Source organism: Eurytemora carolleeae, unplaced genomic scaffold, assembly GCF_000591075.1.
Source record: "Eurytemora carolleeae unplaced genomic scaffold, Eaff_2.0 scaffold173, whole genome shotgun sequence".
NCBI lineage: Eukaryota > Metazoa > Arthropoda > Copepoda > Calanoida > Temoridae > Eurytemora > Eurytemora carolleeae.
In genome coordinates, this window is record NW_019396110.1 from 31,166 (window position 1) to 50,828 (window position 19,663).

The window sequence follows — 19,663 nt, forward strand, 5'->3', positions numbered from 1 at the left end:
ATTTTCCACGGGCCTTATAAATAGGCATGAAAGCTGGAATATATATATTAGTAAAAACTATTTTATTATTTGTCATGAAATATAGTTGATTGTCTCAAACTAATAAATATTCATCATATCCCACCAAAACCTTTATTTTATACTTTTACTTTGGAGCACTTTTAAATCTGCAGTAGATAGCAGATAAACGTTATCATTCTCTTCGATTTCGACACAATTTTAACTAATAACTCGCCTTGAACTCTAATCTTCTAATGTCTTTGTAAACCTTTGTTAATTTAAAATTGATCTACCAGAATTCATAATACAAATTATCAAAGGTTTACAACATCGGGTTGGATTGCAAAGGTTAGAAAATGAGAGTTTGAGAAATTTAGTTGCTTCATATTTATCACAATTCTTTGCATCTTGGAACGTTCGAAAATTCGAATCATGGTTCAGATAGCTCCGGGTGTGAGGTTAAAACTAGGGTTCAGAAGCTCTCAGAGTTCAACATTCGGGTTGAAAACTGTAGATCAGAGAGTCATGGTGAAACAAGATTCATGAGAGAGAGGAGCAACCCCCATTAAACTTAAACAGACATCTTTTTGCACTTTTTCATGTTAAGCTATAACTTTCGGGGGAGATAAAGGAATCATATCCGGGGGGGGGGGGAAAGATTAAATTAATAGGGGGGGAATCTGAAATGTGTTTACCTCCAAATTCTACCATGTTTGAATGATCTTCATCATTGAAACTGTTTACGATTCACACGTTTTATTTAAACAATAGTTCACTCTCTAGTGCTTTATGCAAGAAGCTAGATGCTGTAGAGTGTAGAGTGTAGAGTGTAGAGTGTAGAGTGTAGAGTGTAGAGTGTAGAGTGTAGAGTGTGTAGAGTGTGAAATGAAGAGTGAAGAGTGAAGAGTGTGGAATGAAGAGTGTAGACTATAGTGTAGATTGTAGAGTGTAGACTGTAATGTGTGGAATGAAGAGTGAAGAGTGTAGAGTGTAAAGTGTGGAATGAAGAGTGTAGAGTGTGAAATGAAGAGTGAAGAGTGTAGAGTGTAAAGTGTGGAGTGAAGAGTGAAAAGTGTAGAGTTTAGAGTGTAAAGTGTGGAATGAAGAGTGTAGAGTGTAGAGTGTGAAATGAAGAGTGAAGAGTGTAGAGTGTAAAGTGTGGAATGAAGAGTGAAGCGTGTAGAGTTTAGAGTGTAAAGTGTGGAATGAAGAGTGAAAACTAAAGAAGAAATTAAGGTTTTTAATAGTTTAAAGAATATCTGCAACTACTTAATGGGCTTGTGATGAAATGTTCTTCCTTGGAAATTGACATAAGGATATAATTGCTCTGTACGGAATGTAATTACTCTGTGAAGAACTTAATTGCTTAGTATAGAATATTTTGAGCAATTAAGGTTAAGATCCGTCTTACATACAGAAAATATTTGCTCTGTCAAGAATTTAATTGTTATGTAAAGGATGTAATTGCTTTGTAAGGCATGTAATTGCTTTATGAAGAATGTTTGCTCTTGAAAGGAAATATTTGTTTCCGATCGATATGACAAATGAGTGTATCATAGAATAGTTGTGAATGAAGGATTAAACTAATCAGGATATGATTGAAGGACGGGTTGGAGCGTATGCTTTCTCCGGGTTAGTCCGACACCACTAGAGTCCTCAGTTCAACTGCTAATCTTATTCTTATGTTGGGGCGGATACATACTCCGGAGTCATCTCTATATACAGGGTTCCATTCCAAGGGGTTTATGGAGTGCAGGGTTTCATTTCAACGGGTTTTTGGAGTGCAGGGTATTATTCTAGGGGGGTCATGGAGTACAGGGTTTCATTCCATGGTATTTATGGAGGACAGGGTTTTATTTCAAGGGGTTTTTGGAGTACAGGGTTTCATTCCAGGGGGCTTATAGAATACTGGGTCATATTTCAGAGGGTTTATGGAGTCCAGGGTTTCATTTCAGGGGTTTTATGGAGTACATGGTTTCGTGCCAGGGGATTATGGAGTACAGGGTTTCATTCCAATGGGGTTCATGGAGTACAGGGTCTTATTTCAGAGGGTTTATGAATTACAGAGTTTCATTTCAGGGGGTTTACGGAGTACAGGATCTCTTTTTAAGGGGTTTATGGAGTACAGGGTCTCATTCCAGAAGGTTTATGAATTATAGAGTTCCATTTCAGGGGGTTTACGGATTACCGGGTCTCTTTTCAAGGGGTTTATGGAGTATAGTGTCTCATTTCAAGGGGTTTATGGAGTATAGGGTCTCATTTCAGAGGGTTTATGGAGTATAGGGTCTCATTTCAAGGGGTTTATGGAGTATAGGGTTTCATTTCAGTGGGTTTTTGGAGTACTGCGTCATATTCCAGTGGGTTTATGGAGTACATGGTCTCATTTCAGGGGGTTTATGGAATACAGGGCCTCTTTTCTATGGGTTTCTGGAGTACAGGGTCTCATTTCAAGGGGTTTATGGAGTACAGGGTCTCATTTCAGGGGGTTTATGGAGTACAGAGTCTCTTTTCAAGGGGTTTATGGAGTATAGGGTCCCATTCTAGGGGGGGGGGTGTATGGAGTACAGGGTCTCATTCCAAAAGGTTTATGAATTACAGGGTTTCATTTTAGAGGGTTTATGTTTAAGTATCAAAGGGTTTCGTTATCAAATAAAAGTCGGGTGGTGGGTTTAGTTATGTTAACTAGGATGCCATTTTGAGTTTCTGAATGTTTTCTTGTTTAGAAATTTGTAACAAATCAAAATTTTATTTGTTTACATCAGTTTTATTGACTACAAGGCAGGTTTTTATATTTTGAAAAGACGTGCTTTTATGCACGCGTAAAATTGTATTTTTACAACTTGGGGTGCAATAAAGTATTTTACTACTTAAAGGGTTCTTCTAAAACTGAAGTTAGTGTCATAAAATTAGGCGAAAAACAGGTTGGGTAATGATAAAGGGTTCATATATTTTAGCTTTACATGGACTTTATTAAAGATTAAATTAATATGCATTGTATTCGGATAACCTATTATGTCCACATTTTAAATAGAAATATTTCGTATTATCAAAATTCGATTATTAAAAATCTTTGCTTAATTCTTATGATTTTTATATACTTTACTGCTTTATAAAACATTCAAATTATGATTTTAGATTTTAAAATTCACATTATAATATCAGATTTCGTTCAAATCTTTTGAGATCAATACAAAGTTAGAAACCTTATTTTGCATTATTTCTTTAACAGAAGGTGAGGATAAAAACAATATTGTTTTATAATGAAAATAATTTGGGTCCGTCCTATCCAATAATTTTTAAAAATCAATCAATAAGAACATTAAGTTTTCAATTTTAAAGTTAATCTGTCTAAAAACCGATAATTTTAAATTTTAGTTTCTATGTAAAGTGACTGGCGGATTTGCATAGCAGAAGAAAATTGAGGAAGTTGACAAAATTGCGGTATCTTGCGCAGTTGAGGGTACCGTTGTAAATCTGGCATGCAAGGGGTCACTTAAAATTAAAACCCAAAGTCCCTTTAAGTTGTTTAATTTTCCTATAAACTTATTTTCTCTTTCCAATCTAGTTTTTGTTCCCAAGATATTTAGTTTGTTTGAGTAAGAAAAGGATGAAGAAGTGCAGACGAGACGATGAATTAAAGAAATATAAAAAGGAGTGATAACGTTCCCTCTCCACAGTTTAGAGATTCAGGGGTTTGTAGTTTTCGTAAAAGGGTTTCAAATCATTTAAATGTTTTAATCTAGATATCTAAATCATCATTTATTTTTTATTCGTGATGAAAGTTTCTTTCGAAAGTTTTAACCCTGATTTTCGAATTTTGTTTATTTGATTTGAAATGTAAATGTTATGAAACATTTACATTTCTCAATCAAAAACATAAACATTTCGGTCAACATATGATTTTTTCTCAAGCTGAAATGACCCTTGATCAAAATTTTAGTCTTTTAAATTCTTTGTTCATTAATTATTATTTTATATTTTTATTTTTCCAGGTTTGATCTTTTGTAGTTTTTTTCCTAATTTTTCCATTATTTTCGTCCATGTTTTTGGGTTGTTTTTACAAAATGAGACAAGGCATTCAGAGCAATTTGTGAGCACCAGTCTTTCCTGTAATATGTTTAACTTTTTTTTAACAATTTATTTTAAATGAAAATTTTTTTTTACAAAATTAAAAAAAATGAGCATTAAATTTTTATTCTCCGACTGTTGTATCTTCTAGCTTTTTATCTGATCATACATCTGTTTTCTTTTCCTCTTTAGTAGATCTACGCATTCTATAAATCCCTTGTAGACAAAGGAGATATGCATTTTGACACATACTTCTGCTTTTGTTTCTCCCTAATATTCCGCATATTTTAACTTTTAACTTTAAAATGTTCTTCACGTGCAACCCTGAAATATCCCCCCCCCCTCATCTTACTTGAAAAATTGGGCCCGATTGGTTTAACCGTTCTAATGTTATTGAATACACATAATTCTCCCGGATAATCCTAATATTGAAATTTATATTTGGCTTGTCTTGGTTGTTTGTTTGTTTGCATTCAATAAACTGTGGAATCTAAAAATACCATTGTTTAGTCAAAAATACGAATCAAAAGTTTTCGTAAACAAAGAAAAGCTCTAACTATATCAGATGGGAGATACGAAGCGCTCTGATTGCCTTGTATATTTAGAAGAGAAGATGGTATATTAAATTTTTGAATAAGAATATATTTTAGCCCTGTTCCTTGTTTAGTCTTGGATGATTTATAGAGGTAGACATTTTCATCAGTATTTCATCAGTATGCTAATATAATTCTATATTCTATATTCTATATTGTAGATATATGAAATTTCTTATCCTATAAGCTTATATCTTATTGTATTGTACTTATCTTCTGTAAATTTTGCAGAAAATTTTCTATTTTAAAAAGTGGTGAGTTTTGTAAAGGAATCCAAAATTGTCTTATCCCTATATCTTTACAACCTGATAGTGTAAACCTTTAATATTTCAAACTAAAACTACTTGATCTAACATAATTCATAGTTTAAAATATCAAAGATCTACTACATCGTGTTGCAAAGATATCGGAAAAGACTCAATTTCTTTCATTCTCTGCCTCTGCAAGTCACTTTTATAGAGAAGCCACAACTAAAGCCTTATCAAATTATAGAAAAAGAAAAAGAAAAATTTCATAATTTTTACTTCTACAAAGTGTACTGTGGTGAATTTGATGAATTGAATATGTCCAGCTCTAAATGAGTATCACCTGAATTGAATTTCTATTTCCCTAAAAAAGGATCTCCGAACTAAATTAAAAGAAAAATGTGATGAATGAAGAGTTAAAGAGCACTATTTTTTATAATAATAAACATGTAACTAGCTGTAACCTCCATCTATATAATAAAACAAGACATTCGTATATAAATATATATATTGCCTATAACCGGCCAAACGGCTGGACCGATTGGGCTGACATTTTTTGTGGACACTCATGGGTGGCCGGGGGGTGTTATAAGCTAAAAAAAAATCGAAAATTTGTTTTCTCGATATTTTTTTAATTTTAATTTCAAATTTATTTTCCACGGGCAACGCCGGGTCCTTCAGCTAGTCATATATATTACAATAGTTATTGTAATACTAAGAACTTACGAACCCCTTCATCTTTGAATGAGGAACTCGGTAGAATCACGGGAAGGTTATTTACTTGGGTTAAACATTCCAAATGAAGCGAGTTGGCTTTTAAACGGATAAATAGTTTCCATTTCCATGCAAAGCTGGGTTCCCAAGATAGTCTTGTATATCTGGTGTTGGTAGTATCCAGACCCAGAGGAATTATTAGGTTAGGTTTCCCCAGCCAACTCTAATCATATTTAGTACGAGAATATATGCATGTATATGCATGGAGAAAAGATAGATAGCGCAGGATGATGAAGATGAGATAAAATCAGTAGAATGAGAAAATGAGTATGATGAGTAGGATGAGTATTTTGAGTAGGATGAGTAGGATGAGTAGGATAAGTATGATGCGTATGAGTAATAGGTGGAGTAGAAGGAGTAGGAAGAGTAGGCTGCGTAGGATAAGTAGGATGAGTAGGATGAGTAGGATGAGTAGGATGAGTAGGATGAGTAGGATGAGTAGGATGAGTAGGATGAGTAGGATGAGTAGGATGAGTAGGATAAGTAGGATGAGTAGGATAAGTAGGATAAGCAGGATGAGTAGGATGAGTAGGATGAGTAGGATGAGTAGGATGAATAGAATGAGTAGGATGAGTAGGATGAATAGGTACTGAATCTCAACCTTGATCTGAACTTTTATAGTTAACATTATAAGTTTTATTAACTCCAATAATTTTAAAATAAAAATAATATATATACAAAATTTTCATCTGATAAAAGTAGGATGAGTAGGATGAGTAGGATAAGTAGGATGAGTAGGATGAGTAGGAACGGAGGAAATGTTTAAACTAAGATAATAAACAGATATGTCGGAACGCATTGAAACCTGAACCCTGAGAACTAATCCTAAACTGTGAACAGGTGTAACCCTTCTCCGGGTATAACTAGAGTACTATACTTTTCGTATTTAAGCATTCTCCGCCTTTCATGTTATTAAGACTTGACAACGTTTGATTATGAACTTTTAAAAGTAAAAAAATCACCAGGGTTTTACTTTCATTTTGTCTGAATTACATAAATTTTTTTTCAAAACTCAACATCTTAAAATTTTCATAATTTTGCCATAATTTTTCTAGGGTTTTTATTGTTTTGGATCATTTCTCAATTTCTCTTTCAGATCTCGAGGCCACACTTAAATAATATTCCCCTGCAGACTGTTGAAAAATTATTCGTTTTAAATTAAATCTTATCAATATTCTATAGTTTAATCAAAACCTGAAAAGAAAATAAGATTAATTATAGAAAACTCTTTAGAGTAAAATTTAATGAAGATATATTTTTATCATGAAGATGTTTAAAATTATGAGAGTGAGAGCAGATATCTCTTAAAAAAGGAAGACGACATTAAAGCAATCATTAAGTGTATTATATGAGTATATTTGTTGATTGTATCCAATAAACAGCGGAACCAATCTGGTCCAAATTATATATGGTAACTCTGCAAATGACCCCTGATACGGTTTTGGACGGTCAGAATTAAAAAGTGATGCCTTGAAATAATTTAGATTTTTTTAAACTTTCGGAAATCTGCCAATTGAAATAGGAAAATTTTATTGTTTTTATCTTAAAAAGTGTACTTTATAAAGCTTGCAGATACTAATATTATTACCCAGTTATGTTTATAGAAGCAAACCCGGTAATACAGGGTGTCCCAAGAAACATGACAGTTGGTGAATAGTTTAAAATGTCTTCTTCCATAATATGTTAAGTTGTTTGTCACCAAAGAGAATAATAATAAATATTTTATGGCATCCATATCTATATATAAATTTCGCTTGTCTGTCTGTTTGTATCCAATAAACGTCAAAACGGCTGAACCGATCGGGCCCAAATTTTTTGTGGGACATCTAGGGACCCCAGGGAAGGTTTATGAATGATTGAAATTTTAAAAATTTGTGTTTTAAAGGTTTTTAATTTTGTAAAAAAATTTAAATTTTTGAAAATCCGCGATTTTTTTTTTAAAATCCGCAAAATTTTTTTCATCTTTGTTTTGAAATGTAAACAAAAAGAACATGTTCACAATTTAAATAGAAGATGGGCGCGAAGCGCCCTAAAAGCCTAGAAAGAAGGGCGCGAAGCGCCTTGAATTTCTAGTTGTGGTAAAATTGATTTCTAAGTAAAATATATTAAAGTTTTTTTAACCTAGATAAACTTCAAAAAGTCTATAATATCTAATACAGGATATGGAAGAAGACATTTAAAACTGTCATGTTTCGTGGGACACCTTGTATGTAACTCACTACGGGGAAAAATGCAAACCATATAGTTCACACAGTACATCAGGGGGCGGAAACGTCATGTGTGTTTGTCTGTACCAAAAGAGTGTGTGTAAAGTAATACCGAACCGAAGGTGTTTACTGTAGGTATATACAGTACATACGAATCTCGGTATTTGTACAGTCTAGGAGAGTACATTTGTTTATTGTAAATTGTTTACTTAAAAATAAGTTAAATATACATGTAGTATAGTATTTATATGCATGTTTAAGTCAACACTAAAAGCCAAATTTTCATGCAAAGAATTTGATTTGATTAAAGTTTACAATAAACTAGTCGTCATTCAAGCTTATTTATAATTGACAACATTGTTCTGCAATTTCCTTGACTGTAGTCATGTTGTGTGTCTGTACCAAAAGAGTGTGTGTTAGGTTTACTGAACTTGTCTGCAAAGCAGTGCGACTGGCTTTCTCATGCCAGACTAGCGCCATTTCCTTTCCCTTTATTCCTATTCCCTGCAGAACATCCCTCCGGTGAATTAAAAAACCCTGGAGTAGAATTTTGCTCTTTGTAAAACTAAAAACTCAAACGCTCCCAATTTTGGAATGCCATTTACTCCAGTGGAATGAAAAACCTTCTGGTAGAATTTATATTTCGGTAAAAATTTAAAAGCTCTCCAGAAGTAATTTTCTCTCCTCTGGATTTAAAACCCTCCGTTACTCTCCAGTAGTCTCCAATTATTAATGAAAAATTCAGTCAATCGTCTAAAAGTCATCTTCACATGTTTTCAAGGTTTTTACTTTATTAAAGCAATTTTTTTGTCGTAAACATGTAAACAATTATGACAATAAAATGACAATATATGAACATTTGTCAGGCGTTTCTAACTTTATTCTTATGGGGCTTAACGATTACGTCAAGTTTTGTATGAAACTAACTCTATGTCAGGCATGCCTACAATTAATATTTCTGCTTATCCAAACACCAAGTATGCTTTTTTTCTGGTTTACATTAGGGATTTAATTTACCAAAAAAGCAAAAATCTTAATGTTTGAAAATTATAAAAAAAAATCTCAAATATATCAAAGAAAACTTTAGAACTTGTGCAAGGTAGATTTCAACAAAAAGTGCACCATCGTTTCAACCTTACTTAAAAAAGTAAAGTTTAGTTAAACATCCAATGTAAAATCCCGAATTGTATAAAATTCTAATAAAGTTTAATGGTTTCTATTTCTTGTTAGGATAGATTGAATTCAACTGCGCTAATAGCTTAAACCTAATCTAATATCAGCAGGAGATATTTTAACAAGTTATAGAATATACAGTTAGTCCCAAGAAAGAGATATACAGGGTGTCCCAAAATAAGATGATTAGTTGTTTCAGCCCTTTCAGTCTCAATTTTTGGGCTTCATTGTATTTATTCTAATTCTGAAAGTGGTCCAAAGGAATTGAGTCTTTGCCACAAACTCAGATTTATAACCCTTATATCTTTGCAACCAAATGTCACAAACCTTGAATTTTTAAAACATTCTTAACTGCATAACTAGACTCTTTTTCTTGTGACACCCTGTAGAACATGCAGTTATAACAATAAAATATTGAACAGACAGTTTGTCCCAATATATCAAGATCAGTAAGCAGAAAACTGTACAATGTCGCTTCTTTCTTTCTTCCATATAACATTGTTCAGTAGAAAAGGATTTATTATTTGTAATTTCAATTAATAACAAATCCTGTACAATGTGCAGGGCACTTCTGTAGAAATGAAACTGCAAATTACAAATCCCTGCAAAAAGTCCATTTTTTTCTAAACGCAACAAACATGCAGTCCTCTTAAAACTGTGGAATTGGAAGACCTCATTTCTGCAATTTTATGTACTATGGCTTTGTGCAGTATAAAACAAAAACAAAACAAAAAGTTCGCGCATTTTCAAAATTTTACAAAAACAAAAAACTTTTAAGCACAAACTTTTAAAATTTTGATCATTCATAAACCTTTCTTGGGGTCACGTGAGGTCCCACACAAAATTTGGGCCCGATCGGTTGAGCCGTTTTGACGTTTATTGGACACAAACAAACATACAGACAGACAAGCTAAATTTATAAATAGATACCAGAAATTCAAGGCGCTTCGCACCCTTCTTTCTAGGCTTTTAGGGCGCTTTGCGCCAATCTTCTATTTAAATTGTGAACATGTTCTTTTTGTTTACATTTTAAAACAAAGAAGAAAAAAATTTTGCGGATTTAAAAAAAAATTCGCGGATTTTCAAAAATTAAAATCTTTTTTATAAAATTACCTTTAAAACACATTTTTTCAAATTTTTATCATTCATAAACCTTCCCTGTGGTCACGTGATGTCCCACAAAAAATGTGGGCCCGTGGGTTCAGCCTTTTTGACGTTTATTGGATACAAACAAACAAACAGACAGACAAGCCAAATTTATATATAGATATTGATGTATTCATAAAGCCACAAGGGAACCTTAAGTTTGAAAATAAACGTTCACGCTGAACAATTTCTGTGTTTCATGGTCAATGGACTTAATGGACTATTGCATGAAACCATAACTTGAGTCCAAAAGTCGTCTTCCTTTTTCACAGTTTTATAGGTCTCAACTCTTATTGTAGGAATTATTCTTAATTTTAACAAGAATTGGAACGTTAAACAAATTGAGTAAGTAAAGAAAAGTAAGTAAGGGGCCATCAAAATAAGCTAAATCTTTGTCTAAAATCTACAAAAGACGACATTGAAACTTTTCATCAAATTGAGTTCTCTTTTAAGACTTCTAATAATGGTTGATTTGTTAAAGTTGCGAATAGATTCTGTTTCGATTTTCATTAATTAAAAATTTCAAAGTAACCTTTTGATCTATGCCTGACTAATAGATCTTTATCTGCTTGATTGTTGTCTTGTTATTCAGCATTCGAACCATTTAACTGAATTTTAATTATAATTTTTATCTTAGAAAAAGCATCACTGTTAGAAAGAAATGAATTTCGAACTTACAAAAAGCATAGAGAAATTAAGAACATCTGGTTCAAAAATACGAATAGGATTATTATGAAGTATCCCTAAGCACTCTATTAGTAATTTCGGACAAAAATACGAATAGGATTATCATGAAGTATCTCTTAGCACTCTATTAGTAATTTCGGACAAAAATAAATGCTCTAGCATCGATAGTTAGATAACAAAACTATATTTGTTATCTAAAATTATTTTTGAATAATATTTAGAAAGAAGAACTTTTAATTCTCAGCGTCTCACAAAACATAAAAGTGTAGAGACGACCAAAAGTTCGTCTTTTATCTTTGAAATTACTTTCAGAATAGTAATAAAAATACCCACAGACCTGGTTTTAAAAATACCCATAGACCTGGTTTTTAAAAATGTTTTTTTCTGTGCTTGTAAAATTACAGGAGATAAGAAACATCTCATTCAATTTAAATTTGTCCAAATGAACCAGGATTTTCTGAACGTCTAATTTCTTTCAGGATGCTTCCAGAGATTTACCAAAACCACATATTATGAAAATCTTATAAGTCGTGCATCCTTTTTTGATACAAAGTTTGTTATTGAAGGCCCTTTTACATAAAATAAAACTGAATCTCAACCTTGATCTGAACTTTTATAGTTAACATTATAAGTTTTATTAACTCCAATAATTTTAAAATAAAAATAATATATATACATAAATATATGATACGTTAAAATTTTTTGCTTAGTTCTGAATGGAAGGCATAAGTTACAATTATTAACAATGATTTACGACGTTTGAACAGTTTAAAATATCAATTTTTGACTTTAGATATCAATTTGTGAGATTAAAATATCAATTTGTTTGATTAATATAACTGTAGCACTTGTTTCAAATTTAAACAGCCGTCTGTCTCTAGCTACCTAAAGGATTCAAATTTTTGACATATTCATTTATGATTAATGGAAGACCAATAGTGTCAATTTTCTGATGTAGCCCCTGTTCTCCTATTCCTCTCCGGATACTGCTCCTACAGGAGAACTTTAAACTCTTTACAGTACAGTTGACAACCTGGAGAAACTTTCTAGCTTCTTCTCCTAGTTTACTCTTCTCACCCTCACTGAGCTGGGACGGATTTCCAGCTGCCAGCATCATCTCTGCTAATGAAAACTGTCCTCTCTCCAGGACTGCACAGAGCGTGGTGCGTCCTAGGACACATGGAATATTAGTCCTAGCTCCGGCCTTGATTAACTTCTCAACGATATTCCAATTTTTTCGGAAGCAGGCCTGGTGCAGAGCGGTGGCTCCAACTATACTAACTGTGTTAAGTTTACAGTTCATTTTTATAAGATAATCCACTATATCCACCTTCAAGAATTCAGGCATATCGTTGGATACGATGGACATTAAAGAATTGTATCCCTGCACGTTGACTAGGTTTGAAACCTCGGAGCTCGGACAGAGCATCTGTACTATCTCAAGTCTAGGGCGGAGAGAGAAGGCGTTCCTGTGCAGTGGAGTGCAACCTTCCCGATCCCGTGCTTGAACATCTGCACCCGCTTCAACCAGCATTCTAACCGCCTCAACATTACCCTGGTCCGCCGCACTCATCAACGGCGTTGTACCGTTGCTATTCCACCGGTTTACTTCCGCCCCGGCCCGAATGAGAACAGAAATTATCCCGGTGTTGTTATTATTACATGCCAGTAGAAGCGGGGTCTCTTGAATACTAGTCGCCGCGGCACGATTTACCTCTGCGCGATTTTTGATCAGAACTCGAACTGCTTCAACAAATCCTTTCGCCGCGGCGATGTGAAGAGGAGAAAGCCCGTCTTTGTCCAGCTGTGCGGTAGAGCAATGGTGGGAACAAAGAAGTTGAATAATCATAGCACAACCTTCCTCGGCAGCTACGCAGAGCGCCGGCTTTTTACCGCCCATAACAGAGAAGGTTGTGTCCGGATCCATCCCTTGCTTGAGCAGATCCTCCACCTCCTTCACGTTCCCCTGCTTCAAGGCGTTGTACATCTGCGGGGACAATCTCAGGATATCTCTGCTGGACCCCATTCTAAGCAAGATAAACTTGGAATTATAAGACGACATTTACACATTTTGTCATTTTTATAATGTTGTTGGTAGAACCAGGGGAAATACTAGAAACACCAGTATCTTTGGTTGCATAAAAAATGTACTGCCCAGGTCGAGTTTTGTTTTTTATGTCACCCAGAACCTGCAGTACACTTTTAATGTAAATAACGATATGAGGGTTCCTGGTAGAATTATTCCTCGGGTAGAACAAGCAAATATAATGATCCAATCTACATTATAATTTAATGACACAAGAATAATTACGTGCAATAGTACAATCATTACAATGAATAATCGTATAGTCTTATGAAAATACTTACAATATGCTGTGTACCCCTCTGATCTTCAACGTTTAGTGTAATTACACTAGGTTTGACCCTCCTACCGTCCGTCGGTCAAATGCATTCTATACTCTACTCCGACAGCCGAGGTTACATTGTCATTGTTATCTCTCCGGTAAAATCAGCTGATCAAATGGTTAAAAGAGAACGTAGAGAGGCAAAATAGTGCTTTCCCCTAGACTAGGGGAAATATTCCCCAAATATTAACGAAAAAATATTTTTTAAATATTTAAAAGACACGTTTTACATTTGATAAAATAAAAAAATTTAAGAAAATTCTAAATTTATGCTGTCGAGGATTTATTTAACCCTGTTTTCCCGCCAAATTCGCCTGACTTAATATTTAATATAGACTTTACATACGGTTGATAAGACGGGGAAGGGGGGGGATCAATCATGGGTTAAAAGGGGAGGTGTGTACCTATAGAAAAGGGGAAAGGGGGTTGAATAGCGAGGGGTGGGGGGCTCGCGGTCAAATAAGAGATTAAAGGCCTCGTAACTACGCATGTTTGTATTATGTTGAATCTACATATTTTTATTTCATTTTTATTTTTAAATCTTTTTATCTATTTTCTCCTAATCTCTTCTATATTCTATTCCTTCTCTAACCTATTCCCTTCTCTCTCACATATCTCTTCCCTATAGTTGGAAACATATAAGGATTAGAACATTAGAACTTGTTGCATAAACTCAATTCCGTTACTTTGTGTTATATAGGTTAAAACCTGCAGTAGTATGCGAGATCTTCCCCCCTATTCCCCCTCCCCCCAATTTATATAATTAGGTTTAGATAAAAATCTGTGAAGAAAATTGATTAGCTGACTTACAATACTTGGAGCTTCATTTCTAACCGTCAAATTAATCAATAAACATTATAGAGAGGTCCCTGGACCTAGGGGCCCTTGATTTATTTCTTACCTAGGGGTCCCTTGATTTAATCCTGATCTAGGGGTCCCTTGATTTAATCCTGATCAAGGGGTCCCTTGATTTAATCCTGATTAGGGGGTCCCTTGGTTAAATCCTGATCTAGGGGTTCCTTGATCTAGGGTTCCCTTGATTTAATCCTGATCTAGGAATCCCTTGATATAGGGTTCCCTTGATTTAATCCTGCTCTAGGGGCCTTTGATTAAATCCTGCTTGGGGGTTCCAATTGATTTGATCCTACTTTAGGGGCCCTTCATTTAATCCTGGTCAAGGTGTCCCTTGATTGAATCATGATCTAGGGGTCCCTTGATTTTATTTTAGTCTAGGGGTCCCTTGATCGAATCCTGATCTATTCTATAGGATCCCTTGGTTAAATTTTACCATTTATCTATGCATTTTACTCTATACGGGATTCTTGATTTAATCCTGAACTATAGGGGTCCTTTGGATAATTTGATTTAATCCTGAACTATAGGGGTCCTTTGGATAATTTGATTTAATGCTATTTAAGAATCCTTTATGATCAATATTGATCGTTCTTAATAAAAACTTATCCTTTTTGATCATTTTTCACTTTTTGGAACTTAACTTCTTGCGTATTTGTCGTCTTATTACAATGTCGTCTTCATTTTCTATCGTCTTCAACAACTTATCGGTCTTCTTTAACTTGGTTCCTAAATGGTTAGAATGGTTACCGGTGTACTGCGTTTTTACATCTCTCTGCGACAGTTTATCTCCCCCATTTTAACCATCAATACAATTGCAGTAAAATGTATTTTGATTAAAAAATATCTAAGCTAGTCGACCCGTATAAATATTGGCATGTTTAATAATTTGAAAGGAAGTAACTTTTTTTACATAACCCTCCTCTTACAATACATTTTAGAATTAAATGTGTATTTTATTATGTTAATTAATGATTTTTAATATTTTAACATTGTTTTTTAATAATGAAACCTAAAATTCAGTCATTCTTGCTGGATCTGAATCTGAAAAAATTTAACACTTTTAAACCATCATTCAATCCTATTTAATGGGAATTATATTTTTTAATATTTAAAACGAAAGATAAATAAAAATATTGAAATGGTTAAATTCCCCTTCCTTCTGTTTGGGAGTCTTGTCCTAAATGTCCAAGTTTAGAGAAAAACGTCTAAATTGATCAAATTCCTATAAAAGACGGAAAAACGTTTAGAAAAATTGTGGTGAAAGGCGCTGAAAATTTAACGGAAGTGGTTGTAATTAATGTCGGGATAGATAGATAGATAAATCGTAGGATAGATAGATAGATAAATTGTCGGATAGATGGACAGATAAATAAATGGAAGGATGAATAAAAATGTGGATGGATAGAAAGATAGATAATTAAGTGGAAAGACAGCATAATTTATACAGCAAAGGGGGATAGATTCTATTTATTTATCTATATGTTTGTTAAAAAGACGAGAGGTTAAGATATATATTTTAGACCTGCCTTGGACCCATCAAAAGTATTCGAAAATGTTGATTGTCCAATTCAAATAGGTTGTCAACCTATTTGGTCCAATTCAATGATAGACAATTTGTACTAAAAGGTTCGGCTACAAGAAGCGTCAAGAATTTTGTCCTTAACCCCAAATTTAGCATCCTTTTATCTTTGTATCTGTAATAGCGCCGTCTAACCCCTATATCACAATCTTACCCCTCCTCTTTCCCTCCCCGCCCCCATCCCCACGTCCCCTATCATTAATTGAACCACGTCAGAANATTCATCCTAACTTTTCTATTCATCCTATTCATTTCATCTCATTTTTTCATCCTAACTTTTCTATTCATCCTATTCATTTCATCTCATTTATTCAGCCTAACTTTTCTATTCATCCTATTCATTTCATCTCATTTTTTCATCCTAACTTTTCTATTCATCTTATTCATTTCATCAATTATTCTTACAATAGTGGTTAATCCTCCAACAATTATTTTTATTTGCTCTGACTTTCTAATCCTATATATTTGCAACCTAATGTAGTAGACTTATATATTTAAAACTGTAAATTCTGTTAAATGAAATAAAATATTACAGGTTTACACTATCTGCTATCATGTTGGAAACATATAAGGATTAGAACATTAGAACTTGTTGCATAAACTCAATTCCGTTACTTTGTGTTATATAGGTTAAAACCTGCAGTAGTATGCATCCTTTTATCTTTGTATCTGTAATAGCGCCGTCTAACCCCTATATCACAATCTTACCCCTCCCCTTTCCCTCCCCGCCCCCATCCCCACGTCCCCTATCATTAATTGAACCACGTCAGAAAAAAGCTTTGTCTTGGAAGATTTTCTTGCTCCGACCGTTAAAGTCACCACAGGGAGAAATGTCCTCTTCGATTAAATCAAACCCTATCAGATTATTAAAACATTACAAATTACATATGTTTTTACAAATTTTACTAACTAATAATCGACAAAATTATTAGGAATAATTTTAGTATTTATCCCTGTTGGATCTAGTTGGGACGGTTTAATTCCAGTTTATCTCTCTCATATTCTCCAATGGAGACAGGAGTAGAAAACCCAGAAGTAGAGAATAAAAAGGGAGAGTAGTAGAAGAGTAGACGGAGAGGAAGTAGATGAGAAAAAAGCAGAATGAGAAATTGCAGATCAGTGAAACAAAATTATATATATAAAGTTGTAATCTCTGTTTGTCTATTTGTATGTTGGATCATAACTCATGAACACCTTCACTGATTTGCCTCAATTTTTGGCTGGAAAACTTGGGAGAACCACGGGAATGTTCTTAACTAGGTTTTGAGATTCATGTTGAGTGGGTCCACATTTATAAGGAAAAAAAACTAAAATCGTAATTTACGACTAATCGCGGGTAAACGGCGGGAGTAACTTTGAGTTCTCTGGGTTCTCAAGCAATTAAAAAAAAAAGATAGAAAGAGGAAAAGTAAAAGAGAAAGATAAACAAGAAAATAACAGATGTCATAAAAAAAGAAAAAGGTGAAAAAAAGAATTGAGAAGATATGAACAAAATAAGAAGATGAAGAGAAAGATAAAGAAAAAGGTGAGGGAAAAAAACAAAAGCCTTAAAATCAAGAAAATAGAATTGATTCAAATGATAAAAGGGAAGATAAAAAACCTGATGCATGACCATTAAATTGATTAGTACTTTATCCTTATTTTTAATTATTTTTGATCAATTGGACTTAAAAATCAAATATATTCAATACTTTTTACAGGATTAAATCTGAGTATTATCTGGATGTCCGTTACAACTGTTTCAGTCCTGAGACATTGATATCTCGATATCTTGATTACTTGATAGAGCTTAACCCTGTTCATTTAAACATATATTTAAATAATGGGGGGGCAACATTCACACTTCCCCCCCCCCACCTTTAGATTTGTAAATTCCAAACACTGAAAATTAAAGAGCCCACTTTTTGTATTATCACCGTTCTAACCGAATTCCCCCCTCCCCTCATAATTCCTAAAGATTCTGAATCTTGTTTGCAATGCATGCAGTATTATTGTTAGATGATTATTTTCGATAAAAATTGAAAATTTTGGTTTGAAGTTGAAATTTTGTCTTTTAGGTTGATTGCTTGATTTAAAAAAATAATAAAACGATTAAGGTGATGATTTTCCATATTTTATAGAAAAGTCATAACGGTCAATAAAATATGTTTATATATAAAATATATGTTTTTTAATTGTAAAATAAAAAAGTTTTGATTTTTTAATGTTAATTGTTAGCTATAGCTGGCCAAACGACTGGACCAAATTGGCTGACATTTTTGTCAAAATTCAAAATTTTTAAGAAAATTTTCTCCAAATGGTTTTTAATTACACGGGCAATGTCGGGCACTTCCGCTGGCATTTTTAAATCTTTGTAATGGTTGAAAGTTCACTGTTATGATTTTATTATAATTCTCATTTTTCTAGCTTATTAAATCAGTTTATTTTTGAAGAATTAAATTTTCAACAGTTAAATTTAATACTTTCTGTTAAAACAATTGAATCGTTGAATTTTAAGAGGCGTCCTGGGAAGTTTTTAACCAAAGACTGTTTTTCACAAGATTCAAATTCTTTATAAAAAGAGCCCTTAACTATTAATCCTCTTTATCCAAAAACCAAAGTGGAATTTTACATCGAAAAACAAATTACCAATATTTTATGATTTCTGATCGTCTACGTTTGTTGCTCCTACTGTCGTTCCTACATAACCAAAACCTACTGCAGTTCACCCTGTATATTTGTTTTTAATACACCCTGTATCAAGGTTTCTTGTACTCCGAACCGTTGCATTGTATCCTATTCAGAGGTTTATCGACACACAACCAGCAATATTATCCCCAGGCGTTCAAATCAGTTTCTTATTATTCTCCAAAATAGGTTCTTAGCTAGCTTATATAGTAGTAACTTAAAAACTGTGGCTTGATTGTCGTCTTCGTCCTTTCTTCAAATCAAGAAATGTTGGTAAGAATATTCTATAATTTGCAATTGTTAAAACTGATTTATGGCTAAAAATGTTCAAGGCACATTGTATAGACATTTCAGACACAACTTACAAAATTCTCAGTGACATTAATAATAAGAATAAAATAAAGGAATCTGTCTGTCTATCTGTCTATCTGTCTATCTGTCTATCTACAACGGGAAGTGTAAATATCCTCTTTTGCTCTAAACCTGCCCCCTAAACCCCTAAACCCCTAAACTCTGAGCTCGGAGCTATTTAATGTCTTGTCTTCCCTAGTTTTTATATTTTCATCTTACTGAGTCTTTTTTATTTGCTCAAACAATCTTTACACTGAAATGATCCTAGATGAACAGATTTCCTGCCGGCGGCAAACTGAACTAATTGGAGAGGATGAAAACGCTTTTCTAAATGTACGTAATTAATGAATCTTAATTATACGAATCTCAATTAATAAATTAATGTTTTAACGAATCTCAATTAATGAATTAATGTTTTACCGAATCTCAATTAATGAATTAATGTTTTAACGAATCTCAATAAAAGATTTTATATTTTAGCCAATCTCAATTAATGAATTAATGTTTTAATGAATCTCAATTAATCAATTAATGTTTTAACTAATATAAATTGAGGAATTAATGTTCTAACTCAATTTTTGCACTCTGAGTCAATAGCTATGAAAGACCCCGGATAACTGAAAACAATCTGAGATTTAAGGAAATGCTCAGATATTTTAAAAGTTCAGGTTACTCAGGGTCTCAGGGTATATGAAGAAGTAAAGCCAGTCTTCAGTATTTCCTCCTGCCCAGGGAACCGTCCAGGAGACGGTTGGTGGTTTCCCTCTACTTCCAGTAGGACCTGGAGAAGTTTAAACAACCTGGGAGAATCGGAGAAATAAATCTCACAATATCAGTGATCATGGTGGTTCGTAGAACAGGGGTCACGTGTACTGGGTCACACGCTTATTTTGAGTCTAGGAGCCGTATAGGA

General features: G+C 33.5%; 2 protein-coding genes across 2 annotated transcripts in view; one reads left to right on the forward strand and one right to left on the reverse strand.

Moving 5' to 3' along the window:
- LOC111695205 (uncharacterized) overlaps positions 1–19,663 on the forward strand; it is a 62,724-nt gene that overhangs the window by 20,912 nt on the left and 22,149 nt on the right. The gene's annotated exons all lie outside the window — the stretch shown is intronic.
- LOC111695200 (serine/threonine-protein phosphatase 6 regulatory ankyrin repeat subunit B) lies at positions 11,576–13,480 on the reverse strand. Its single transcript, XM_023464424.1, has 2 exons — positions 13,261–13,480; positions 11,576–12,920 (listed from the first exon to the last, which is right to left on the reverse strand). The coding sequence occupies exon 2, from the start codon at positions 12,917–12,919 to the stop codon at positions 11,771–11,773; it is 1,149 nt and encodes a 382-aa protein (XP_023320192.1). The 5' UTR covers position 12,920; positions 13,261–13,480; the 3' UTR covers positions 11,576–11,770.

What these genes read in the sequence shown, in the direction of transcription:
- LOC111695200 (XM_023464424.1), bottom strand. Translation starts at nt 12,919, where the DNA reads ATGGGGTCCAGCAGAGATATCCTGAGATTGTCCCCGCAGATGTACAAC.